Source organism: Lissotriton helveticus, chromosome 6 (genome assembly GCF_964261635.1).
Source record: "Lissotriton helveticus chromosome 6, aLisHel1.1, whole genome shotgun sequence".
NCBI lineage: Eukaryota > Metazoa > Chordata > Amphibia > Caudata > Salamandridae > Lissotriton > Lissotriton helveticus.
In genome coordinates, this window is record NC_136067.1 from 2070818244 (window position 1) to 2070831271 (window position 13028).

Below are 13028 nucleotides of genomic sequence, written 5' to 3' on the forward strand. Positions count from 1 at the left end.
TTGCACACATGTCACCTCAGGCTCTGCCCCCTTCCTTCACCACTGTTTAAACGCGCCCCCTGGTGAGTTGTAAGTTGGGGAATTAATTCCCCTTGAATAATGAGGGCCCCTGGGTGCCTTTGCGCAGTGGTAAAGGGAGGGGGCGGGGCCAGAGGTGACGTGTGCAAACACGCCCTGTGGCGCGTTTTAAGTTGGGGAATTAAGTCCCCACCAGTAGACCACAATGTACCTCCAGTAAGCACCACAGAGCTGCATTGCAGAGAGGTGGTCCGAGGCCATGCCCCATTTTACACCTCCCTGCAATGCAACTCTGTGGCACTTACTGGATATACCTGATGAGTTAGTTGGCCCCCAGAGACCTTCAGGATTCAAGGGGACGTTAACCCCCAACTTAAAACGGCCACAGGGCATGTTTGCACACATGTCACCTCAGACCCCCACTCTCTTCACCAGTGTGCAAACGCGCCCGGTGGCACGTTTTAAAAGATAGTTTTAATCCCCCTGCCCTATTATGTACTAGGGGTTTACAGAGGAGGTCATGCTAATCACAGGGGTACCCCAACACAGAGGGTTCCCTAGTGTATGTAGGTGTTTTCACTGTACTCTGAGTGTCTTATAGCATACCACTGGCTCTAGGCCTGGTTAGTCAGAGTCACTTACCACCAGTACCTGTCTGAAAAAGTTGTAAGCACAGGATGATTTTGTAACAAGGCCTCTTTCTGCTCCTCTGTTGGTTCTTTATGCACATGTCTTGCTTCTTCCTGCACTTTTCTATGTCTTTGAGGACTTCTGTTGCTTCTTCTGCATTTCTCTTGCTTCTTTATGTGTGTTTTTCTTCTTTCTTCACATGTCCTACCTCTGGAGGCATAGTTAGAAATTAGCATTTAAAAAACTTTAGAAATTCACTGAAAAACCATAGGTTTCAGGAGATTTATAGTTAGTTGGACATTTTCACTCGTACAAAAACCCTAGAAATGAGTGGATGTGTTGTGTAGATCTTGGAATTAATGAATAGGTGTGTTGTAACTGGTATTGGTATGCCCATTGTTTTGAAAATATAGGTTTCTATTTTTGATGGGGGAATTTCTAGGGTTTTGTATGAGTGAAATGTCCAACTAACAGTAACGCCCCTGAAACCTATGGTTTTTTCAGTGAATTTCTAAGGTTGTTTAAATGCTAATTTCTAACTATAACGCACCTGAAACCTAGGGTTTTTTTCAGTGAATATATATATGTGCAATTGCAATGAAAATAAATGTTGGCAACACTATATAGTATTTAGAACAACGTTACTAATCAACACAAAATCATTGCTGGAAAGCACTGGTTGAAATCCAGGTTATTATCTCAGTAGAGCCAAACTGACATGATTCATGTTACATGTATCTTATACTGAGAAACACCTATACAAATAGGCATCCTCAATGTGAATTTATCCATTCCATCTTAGTTCTGGACAAAAGTATGCTTTTTAGTAAAACAAATGTAGAAGAAAAATGTCAGAGCACAAACTATATAAGCAACTGACTAAATTAATGTTTATTAATTAAATGGGTATAGCAGAAATCAAAGCATACATGTTTGTTTGCTCAAGTGAATAGATGGACATGCAAGCACTCAGATCCTTAATGCTTTCCAATCACTTTCCACAGGAACATGCCTCCTCCTCAGGGTATCCATAGACCTCCACCTCACAGGGTGTAAGGAAGTCCGCTCTGCCTCGGGTGTAGAGGTTCACATACCGGCCGACCATCCCATTGCACTGAAATGTCTGTGTACCACCAGAAGGGATTGACGAAATAGTTGCACACCTATAGTAATAAAAATAAGAATATGAAAATAATAATAATCATACAATGTTTTTTTCTACACTACGCTCTTCAATATATAGAACAAGGAAGGACTTAGTGTCTTGTCATAATTCCAGGCTCCACTTTCCACTGTCACACAGTGGAGCTGCATATTTAGGAGTATAGTGCAGTGGTGTAAAGTGGGCTTTAGTTTGGTAGAGTGGAGTACACTCAAGTGGGTAGTGTACAGTGGAATAAAGTGTCATAGAAAGTGGTGTGTTGCATGAGTTTGATGCTTTGTTCGGTTTCATCAGATGCCTAATAGGCAGGATAACCCACCACTACAAATACCAAACCATGTGCTCCATCATACTGCGCCACAGGCATGTAGTTTTCCACCTTCGGCCAAAATTACGCTAAACTGCAAAAAGTAGAGGAAGCAGAAATCATCAACCTTGTTGAAGGCCACACACAATGGGTTTCCCCAGCTCTCCTGTAAAGTAAGCTTTAACTACCCCACAGAGTGCATATATTCGCCTCTAAATACAGCAATTGAGAAGGAAATCTATGTAATAGAAACAGTGGATGAACTAGAAGCTGAAGTCATAAGTGCTTGGGTAGTTTTGTTAGCTCGAGCAGAACTCAATGTATCACCAACATTCCCCACACACATCGTACAGGTACATTACGTCGTTCTCCACTTACATGTAACAAAGGAAGAATAAAGGGATACATTTTGGAATTCTGAGTACGGCAGTGGTATTTCAGGACTTTATCTTTCGATACAGGGAGATAAAGACACATCACTTTCATTCTGTTGAAACACCATTGGCTCTCCTTCCCAGCCCACACATCTTCTAAATCAGCTACATCCCTTTACAAATCCATCAAAACCAGCACTCCTGCTTATCTTGCAGACAAGCTCACAGTTTCTTGCAGTTCTCAGCCCACCCACAGTGAGGATTCCATCAGACTACAGACCAATAAGCATAACAAAGAAGGAACAAGGCAGCAGGCCATTTCCATCTATCCACCCAGTCTAGAACAACATCCCCATATCATAATGCCCAAATGCAGCACCAATTTAGGAAAGTGTTGAAGACTCACTTCTTTAAAGTACACTACAACACAATGCATTAACCGTCTACAACACAGCTTCCTCTACTCTTACTCGCTGTCTTTAACCTTAAACCATGTTCAGCTCCCTGCTGCCTTTTGGCTAGGTTTGCACTATAAAAATAACATATACATACATAATGGAATTGGAAATAGTGCCTCGATATATTAATAAACATACCACTCTTTCAAGGATTGGAACTAATGACCTGCAGATTGCACACTGCTCTCTGTATTAGAGCTAGACACATTGATCCCATGCTTGCCTCTCTCAATTTTTGTTGTGTCTCAGCTATACATTTCTGGTAGTTTTCTAAATATATCATTCCCAGTGTCTACCATACAATTTATATAGAGGAATGTGGGTCAACACCTTGTTTCTGAATGGATTGGTTTCTTGTCCTTCTCACTTTCATTCTCCTTATTCATTGGCATTTCTCTGTATTCTTGTGTGTAATGTCGCTCAGCATTTCTCTTGTACTATGTTTCTGACTTGTACTTTTATTGGTTTCTGCACTCCATTGTACTGCATCTCCTTGCTCTCCTCCCTGTCACTAACTTAATGTACATATTTTTCATTTAATGAGGGCCTAGCTAGTGCAGATTCCTTAGCGGCTCAGGTCTCTACCACTTCTCAGCAGCCACATTTTTGGGGGAAATTCACCGTTCAGGGATAGCTATCTGTGAAGAAGTACATCTCAAATATAGGATGATGAAAAAGGTTTCTTTATTCTTATCACAAGAAGAAAAGGATCTCATCCACAGGAGACACAGGCTGGCTGTAACTGACTCTGTCCTAGCCTCAATTGGAATCTTAACATAACTACATCATACATTCTAAGAATAACATTCTGTAACCAACAAGTCAGACACTCATAACATACTGAAGAAGGATACCACACACCTTCCCCTGAAACATAAAATTTGTTACTTTAAAACATAGTCACCAAGAGCTGCAGGAGCACGGACCATAAAAATTGTTATTTTAATACATAGTCACTAAGAGCTGTAGGAGTACAGACTCGACGTGTACTTTTCCTGACAGGAACATCAGACTCAACATTTTTCTTTTTATTAACTAAATTGCTATTTGTTAAAGTGTTTTCAGCAGAAATATCACTACTATTCGACCCTTTGTCTTTTAAAGCAGAACCTGAAAATGAAGTAACACGATTCAGATTCCAAATCCTCCCATCATTTAGCTTAACAGCATTGTGAAAGAGTTTCGTGACACAAAAAGGAGGAGAGTACTTCGGCCCTGAAGATCTAATCCCCAACACACACATTGGAATGAGCAACTGCATGCCTGCTATCAAAGTTCTTCTTCCTCAGCTTAGATTTCGCCTCCTGTCTCAATGAACTTAGGCCCCTGTTGTGATTCACCGTTTCCACCCCTAATTTTCTCATCCAAGTTTGAAATATCGAAGTGTTTGGAGTGCGACCTCGGAAAATTTCAAAAGGAATCTCTCCCGTAGTAGAATGTGGTGTAACTCTATACACCATTACTCTTTCCATCAGGTTATTTTTCCAATCTGAGCCCTGATCTTTAGAAATCTGAATAGACTCCTTAAGTACTCGGTTGAACCTCTCCACCATTCCGTTACTTTCCGGATGGTAAAGAGAACAACGCTTATGTTTAATACCTTTATTCGCTAAGAAATCCTCCATCTCCTTTGATACCAGCTGTACACCATTATCTGTAAGGATTGTTTCAGGGAAACCTTCCCTAGCAAAAATATCTCGTAAAAATTTGACAACATCCTTGGTCTCAATGTTTTGGGTGATTTTTATCTCTGGCCAACGTGAGAACATATCAATCAAGACTAACACATACCTTTGACTAGTCCCAGAAAAAATCGGACCCAGAATGTCTAAGGCTACATCCTACCAACACCGTACCGGTATCTCCCTAATGACCATTGGTTGCGTCCTTGTCTTGCATACTTTATCAGAAGAGTTACATTCAACACAATCACGAATCAAACGTTCTACAAAAATATCTATACCAGGCCACCAGAAATGCAACCGTATTCTCTCCTTAGTTTTGGATATGCCTTGGTGCCCCTGGTGAGCTAAATGAAGAATTTTTTCTCTTATCAGTGAAGGTGGAATAAGTCTAGTGCCTCTCCACAACAACCCATCCTTTAAAGATAACTCGTCTCTAACATTCCAGTATCACTTGGCAGTAACGCTCAAATTCTTAAGACAAGGCCACCCTTTACTCAATAAATCACAAATTTCCTGAAATTCAGAATCTGTACTCATGGCGTCTCTCCAATCATTCTCCTGAACAATTCCTTCTACAATTTCACACACTTTGAATTCATCTACCGCCCATGAATCTTCAGAAGATAAAGAAGTTTGGTCATTCCGTTCCACAACTAATCAAGATAGACAATCAGCCACTTTGTTATTCACCCCTGGTAAATACTTCACATCAAATTCAAAATCTTGGAGTGCAATTACCCATTTACAAATACGTGAAAAAATGGCATCTAGACCTTTTTTGTAAAAGATTTCCTTCAATGGTTTATGATCAGTGTGAACCACAAACGAATTACCCCAGAGAAACGTCTTCAATTTCCTAATTGCCCAATAAATACAAAGAGCCTCCTTTTCGATTACAGAATATGATAACTCAGGGCCGACTAAAGCTCTAGGCAGAAACAAGATAGTGATTTCTTTTCCACCTCTCATTTGCTTGAGCACAGCTCCTAAGCCCCGAGAACTAGCATCTGTGACCAAAATGGAATCATTACTTACATCAAAACTCTGTAAAGAAGGAGCTAGACTTAAATCTTGTTTGACAAGTTCATACTCCTTTTGACACATCTGAGACCAAGAAAATGTTGCTCCTTTTTTTAACAATTCTCTCATGTTAGATGTCCTGTTCGCAAAATGAGGCACAAACTTGTTATAATATTCTGCCATACCTAGAAAGGTAATCAATTCTTCCCTAGATTTTGGCGTAGGCAAACTGTGTATGGTCTTTACCAATTTATCCTTAGGTTTTACACCATCAGGAGTCAAACAGTGACCTAAATAGTCAATCTCAGTCAAGTTAAATCTACACTTATTTTCCCTTAGAGTCAATCCTCTGTCTTCAAAACGTTCCAGAACAGATCTAACTCTAATATCATGTTCACTTTGTGACAAACCAAAAACAAGTACATCATCCTGATAAATTTTAACTCCAGTAATACCCTTCAATACATCTTCCATTACTCTCTGAAAAACAGAGGCTGCAGAGACTAAGCCAAAAGGTAGACGAGTAAACTTATAAGTGCCAAAGGGTGTGATAAAGGTTGTGAGACCCATGGATATGTCATCAATCCTGACTTGATGGTATGCAGCCCTAAGGTCCAGTGTGGAGAACATGCAGGCATCCCCAAGTTGAGTTAACATGGTATTGATATTTGGAAGAGGGTATCTATCCGCTACAACCTCTCTATTAGGACCTCTAAGGTCAACACAAAAACGAATTTCGCCTGAGGGTTTGCGCGCTAAAACAACAGGCGAAACCCACTCACTTGCTTCAGATTTCACAATGATCCCATCACTCAAGAGTTTCTCCAATTCCTGCCGCATAGGCTCCTGCATAGCTAAAGGAACGCTACGCACTTTACATGCCACAGGAACTGCATTTGTCTTTAAGGTAATATTATGAACATAATCAGAAAGACAACCTAGTTTGTCACTAAAGACATTTTTAAATTGACCTTGCCAGTCAGGATAAGATACCTCATTTGTATTCAGATCAGTGCCTTTTTTCACACTTACAACATTGCAGCTAGTTGAGCATTGGGACACATCATTTGAAACACCATCATCCCTCCCGGAGTGAGATATTATGTCTCTTAGAACAATGCAGGGGTTTTCACCAGGAACTAAAGCGACATGTAAGTCTGCCTGATGGAACCAACTTAGAATGCTGTCTCCCCTGCAGGAGATGTAAATTTTCCCCGCAGTGAGTCGTCCCTTGTAATCAATTTGCTTGTTAAAATAACCTACAAGTTTAATAGGCTTTCTCCCATAGGCCAGTGGTCTTATGTCAGGCTTAAAAACTTTTACCTTTCCAAAAAGTTTTTCTTCAAAGAAAACTTCGGGTATTAAAGTGATTTTTGCACCAGAGTCAAACAACATTTTGACTTCGCAATTATCAATGCGTACAACATCAACAGCACCTTTACACTTTTTTCCATCAGATAAGGAAATTTCACGACAAAGTACGTTGTCTGAATCAGAATTAGCGTCTTCACCAAATAAGGAAATTTCACCACAATGTAACTCCTCTGAATCAGAATCTGAGTCTTCATCAATTATCACTTCTTTCACTTGTTTTTTTTTCCATTAGTTTGAGACCTGCAAGCCTTCGAGTAATGCCCAACCTTACCGCAATTATTACATTTAGAAGATAAAGCAGGGCAGGACCTATCATTGGCCAGATGATCAGAGGCATTACAACGAAAGCACTTTAGCTTGGAACTAGTGGGGGATCTGTAAATTTTAGAAGATGAAGGAGTGGAATTGGTCATTTTCTTAATGGTTCTAGTCGTAGTTTTTTGGTCTGGTTTTTCCAGGGACTTATTCTTATTAACAACTAGGACTTTTTCCTCAGACGTTTCTTTTTCCTTCTTAAAACCTTTTACGCATGCAAGAGAGTGTTCTAATCTTTTGGCTATAGTGATGACTTCATCTAAATCAGGATCATCCTTTTGCCACAGTTCATCCTTAATTTTTCTAAACAACATCCTAACATGAACTGATCCCGTATTCTTTCCTCTAAAGTACCTTCAAATTTACAAGTGGCAGCCAATTTGCATAAAGCTGTAACATAAGTTTCAACAGACTCCTCATCTTTCTGCATACGCCTGCCAAAGTGGTATCTTTCTACGATGGTACAAGTAATGTTTATCTAGCTTTTTAATGTTGACCTCAAATTCGTTCAAATTGTTTGCCTCTTCAGTAGTCAATTCAGGCAAGTGCTCAAACACTTCCTGCCCTTCGGAACCTAAGCAGTGCATTCGAAGTGCTGACTTCCTTTCCGCAGAAAGAGAAGTGCCACAAACCCTCGCATAATTCAGAAACACTTTTTTCCACTTTGACCAGCGAATGGGAGGATACCCTGGTTTTGATAGGAAAAAGGGGGCAGCAGTAACGTTCTGCATAACTCACTATTAGAATAGAAGAAAACTGGGTTGAACACAGTAATAGATCAAACAAGTAGATAATATGAGTAAAGTATGTCAATGAATCTGTAAGGAAGTAAAAGTAAGTGGCATAAATTAATAGCATATGAATAATTTTTCATTAAAAGACACCAGATTATCAGTAAAACCTGTGAAAAGAAAAATTGATTAAAAGAAAGTACAGTATGAGTACAATAAATACACTCTAATAAAGCTGAGTGTGTCAGCGTAGATAAAGTCTTTGAAACCATACACACTACAAAAGCTGAGTGTGTCAGCGTAGAAAAGGCCCCTTTTTTTTTTATAAATTCCACAAAGCACAGTTTAATATTGAAGTGTTCTTGTTGTTATGAAATTAACGTTGTTACCGTAGACAAAATCTTCAAAACAACAAGTTCCACGAATTACAGTTCAGCCAGTATTCAGGTTTTCTTTCCGCTAGCAAATGAAACGCTGTCAGTGAAGCGCCGCTGTGAGCCGATGTACCGGCGCGGCGTTGTCAAGGAAGCCAGACGTTGCCAAGAGTCAAGGAAGGTTCATCCCTTTTTCAAGTGTGACGCATGTGAAATGCTGCGTAGAGAGGCTTGAAACGCGGCGTCAGGAGCATGCGCGTATGGTGTTAGTAACGAGCTTGGAGCGCGGCTGGAGATGGAGGTAATTGTTTACTTCTAAATTTTCTCCGTTGCAGCCTCGCGGTCATTCAAAGCCCACATTTACACAAATCAACACTTAAAAGCGATTAAGGGAATATATATATTTTCTAACAGACTATCCATCCCTTAGGAACGAGAAAGAAACTCGGCAGGCAGTCATAGAAACGTAATAAATAAATGAATGTTCTCCGTGAGGCGAGACTCTAGCTTTCCAAAACTTCAGGGGTTGCAAATATCTCCAAAGCCAGTAAATGAAAGTTATATTAAAGGAAAGCCAGGGAAATCTGTCACTTTTAAACGTGTGATAAGTGGGCAGATACTTTCAAGCCTCAAAAGAAAGTACATTTTAAATTGATGTAGAATTTTCCTTTCCTTAATTTTTAAAGCCCAACAGGAAAACGAATTTAGTGTAAAGTACCTTAAGTTGAGGTTTGGTGTTGAGATCCTTTTGAGAATTTCCTTTTTCCTTTTTTTTTTTTAAAAGAAAAGTTATCCTTCCTTTTCCAAATGAATGTTGAAAGTTGGAAGAGAAATCTTCATCCCGTCCTCGTCGCCAATGTGAAGAAGTACATCTCAAATATAGGATGATTAAAAAGGTTTATTTATTCTTATCACAAGAAGAAAAGGATCTCATCCACAGGAGACACAGGCTGGCTGTAACTGACTCTGTCCTAGCCTCAATTGGAATCTTAACATAACTACATCATACATTCTAAGAATAACATTCTGTAACCAACAAGTCAGACACTCATAACATATTGAAGAAGGATACCACACTATCTTTCTGTATCAGTAACTAAAAATAAAGTTAAAATTCAATGCCTAGATGTCTGGTGTGCATGTAGGCGTGCGATGCATGCACCAAGACTGCTTCCTCAATCACACACTAGCATACAAGTCTACATTGCAGTCAAACAGTATGAGTGTTAAAAATTCAGCTGCAAGCAGTGGTCCTAGGCTGAAGGCAAATGTGCTATGATACATGCGATTCTGTAATCCCTGTATATTAACCTATCTCTAATTTCTTTTTAATAAGAAACTTGTGAAGCACCCAGTCGCCTACTATATGTAGGATAAAGTACTCCCAGTCTTACATACTTCAGATATTGCAAATCACAGTAAAGTTCCCTGACAATATGGAGGAAGGAGGCCAACGGCTGAGTTTCTTTATAAGGTTATGAAACTCCCAGGTGACAGGCAACATCCTCATCATGTTCGGTACAGGTGACTTTATTCTTAATAATACATAGCCACAACTTTACCTTTCCATAAACCATTTAAATCCTATGTGCATAGCTCTTTTATATGAAAGAGAGAGCAAGTTTGCAAACCTGGAGAATACAGTCTCCATTGCAAAATTAAAAACATCAAAAAAACTTGTTAAATGTTTCCTGTAAAATTATAATAAAATTAGTTTAATGCAAGTCATCTGTTTAAAAAAAGGTGCAGTAGCTTGGAATGAGTAGAAATATGGAGAAAGATTCTAACTTTTCTGTTATTACCTAAGTAATGCAAAAAATAAACATGCTGGCATAAATGTATCTGTTCTGCTTGTCACTGTACAGCAACAAAACAGAACAGCAGCAGTTTTTTTTACATTAATTCTTCAAACAGCTGCTTGTATTATGCTCTGTGTTCTGACCTGCCCTTCTCATTAGCTACTGGCACTGGCAGAAGGTATTATAACGGTATAACTCAACTGTAACAAGGTATTGTGGTGAAGCACTGACATTGTGGCGAGGCACTGTCATCTCCTCAATCTATACAGAGAATTACTGTCCTATTACACAATGAAGCTAAATATTTTGCAACACTTGTTTTTCAAGACTTGACTGCATGGGCAGAGGCAAAACAGGTAATTCCAACAACTGAAACTGGTTTTAGAAGGGGTTCAGGCGTTTTCCCAAATATTTTGGCGATGTCAATTCTATTTGACCAAATAAAAATGCAGCATTGTATGACTTATCTCTGGTTTGTTGACTTTAAGGCGGCTTTTGACTGTGTAAATTGAGCGAAGCCCTGTGGAGGTAGCTTAAGGCTTAGAGCATCGCGTCTCACCGGCTTAGAATCAAAGAGCTTTGTGCTTGGGTGTGGCTCAAAGTTGGAAATGGCTAATTTCCATTAAGAAAGCTCTATACACATCATGGCTTAAAGCAGGGATGTTTGCTGGCACCATATCTCTTCAATCTCTTTGTGACTGACCTCTCCCCAGCCTTTGATGCAACTAATAAGCACGCCACTTGCCTAGGTCTGCAAAAGCTGATAAACACCTTGCAACTGCACCGGACGCAAAATAATTTAGTAATGTTATGCTATAGATGCACAAATACATAGAGGTATCCAGGTGCTGCCATTGATAGAGGGTTTGAAGCTCAACTAGTTGTTAAAAATCCAAGTTTTTAGAACCTTTCTGAAAGACAGAAGATCAGGCATGGATTTGAGGTTCAGAGGGAGGGTATTCAACAGTATAGAAGTACCCACCACAAACCTTTCCCCATTGGGAGCATTTGAATTTAGGGACAACAATGTTTTTGGCAGCCTTGGAGCATAGAAGCCTGTTGGGATAATACCACTTAAAACTACCTTTGAGATATTTCGGGCCTATAACATGCAGTGATGTGTAAGTGATACACAAAGCTATAAAGTTGATTCTTTCTTTAATAGGTAGCCAATGAAGCTTCCGCAACGCAGGTTTAGCTAATTGAAATTAGAAACCTTTGTTGTGTTGTTCCTAGAAATCCCCAGGACCTGCATGTTTTGGATGACCTAAACTGAGGGCTTGGTGTCCAAACTGCTTTAAGACAACCGCTCAGGATACGTCGGCTGTTAGACCAGCTAGCTCTACAGTGCCACTACCACCCCCCCCTGTATTCTACAGTGGTGTAGGTAGTTACTGGCAACCGTTGAACATGACACACCGATTCCTTAGGGATCGTGGAAAACAGTACTGTACTTTTAGCTCAGTAACTCATGCTTGCTTAATCTCAGAAAATACACAGGATGGTGGTTAGGACGTTTCAATAAGTATTTATTGATCCAGCGTCAGTCTTGTGTAAAATATATCTGCTGCAACAATCTGGAGACAGAAGCATATAAAAGAAATCGCAAATATTAATATAGTAAACAGTAGATACATTTCTACCATAGTGCTAAGAAGATGAACATATATAGTTCAGATAAGACAGTAGCACTTGCATACTCCTATAGCGCGTGCACTGCATAATTTGCCAAACGTACCTAGCCTATATATGTCGGTGTGGCATGTATATGTGTGTATATACATATAAGTTCTTTTAAGTGTTTTATGAGATATATGAAATATGTTTTTCTAATGGAATTTCCCTTTTTCATATTCTCTCTTTTTTTTTCCTCTTCCCTTATTTTTAGAAAAACAAATATACTGTGAAGCACTTGCACTTTCGATAGTTTTGTACTGTATTTAAGTATTCAAGATTGGTGTAAAAAAACAATCATTTCTTGTTTACTAAAGCACTGGCACTTTATTTAGATGATATGATTATGAGAAATATGGTTTACATTTTGGGAATATTCTCTTCCTCTAATTTGAAAACAATCATAAATGTTTTGAAAACAATCATCATTTTTTGTAAACAATGCGATCATGCACAGCAGGCCTGTTGGTCATGGATGAAAAAAGTGGTGACCCTTTTACAGAACAATAATGCAGTGCCTGAGGACATGTTTATGTACATCAGGTACAGGGATTATGATAAAATACTAAGGGGGATATTTACTACCTTTTTGCACTGTGTTTGCATCACAAAAGTGACGCAAAACGACGCAAAATCTTTTTTTTTGCAGTTTACTTTCTGGCAAAATAACGTAAAAATAATGCGGAGCAGCACATTATGCTGCTTCGCATTACTTTGCGCCATGGGGGCATACCAGGGGTGGTGCATGGGCGTTAAACCCAATTTACTATAAACAGTAGATTGGGTTTCACATGAGAATACTGCGCCCTTTTCAACTAGGCACAAGGAAGGAGAAATGCTTTCATTTCTCCTTCCTTTTCCGACTATGCATGCGTGCTGCACTGTGCAGCACATATACAAAGTAAGAAAAGATTCCTCTTGTGTCTAGCATAGATTTTTGTATAGGAGGGGTAACCTTCCAGTACAAAACCTATGCTAGACTCATGCATCATGCACCCTAGCGCTGCGGCACTAATGTGTGTGCATGGCGCACAGCAGCTGTATTCAGTGCCGGCGCAAGGAAAAGGGGAGGAGATAGGCATATCTTTGAAGATATGGATATGGTGC

The 13028-nt window shown here is 39.5% G+C and overlaps 1 protein-coding gene across 1 annotated transcript in view; it reads right to left on the reverse strand.

Annotated features, from left to right (window-relative positions):
* Positions 1 to 1521: 1521 nt before the first annotated feature.
* LOC144764011 (fucolectin-like) overlaps positions 1522 to 13028 on the reverse strand; it is a 43781-nt gene continuing 32274 nt past the window's right edge. The window contains exon 4 of the mRNA XM_078650143.1: positions 1522 to 1811. Within this exon, the coding sequence (XP_078506269.1) occupies positions 1640 to 1811 (172 nt within the window). The 3' untranslated portion in view covers positions 1522 to 1639. The remainder of the gene's footprint in view (positions 1812 to 13028) is intronic.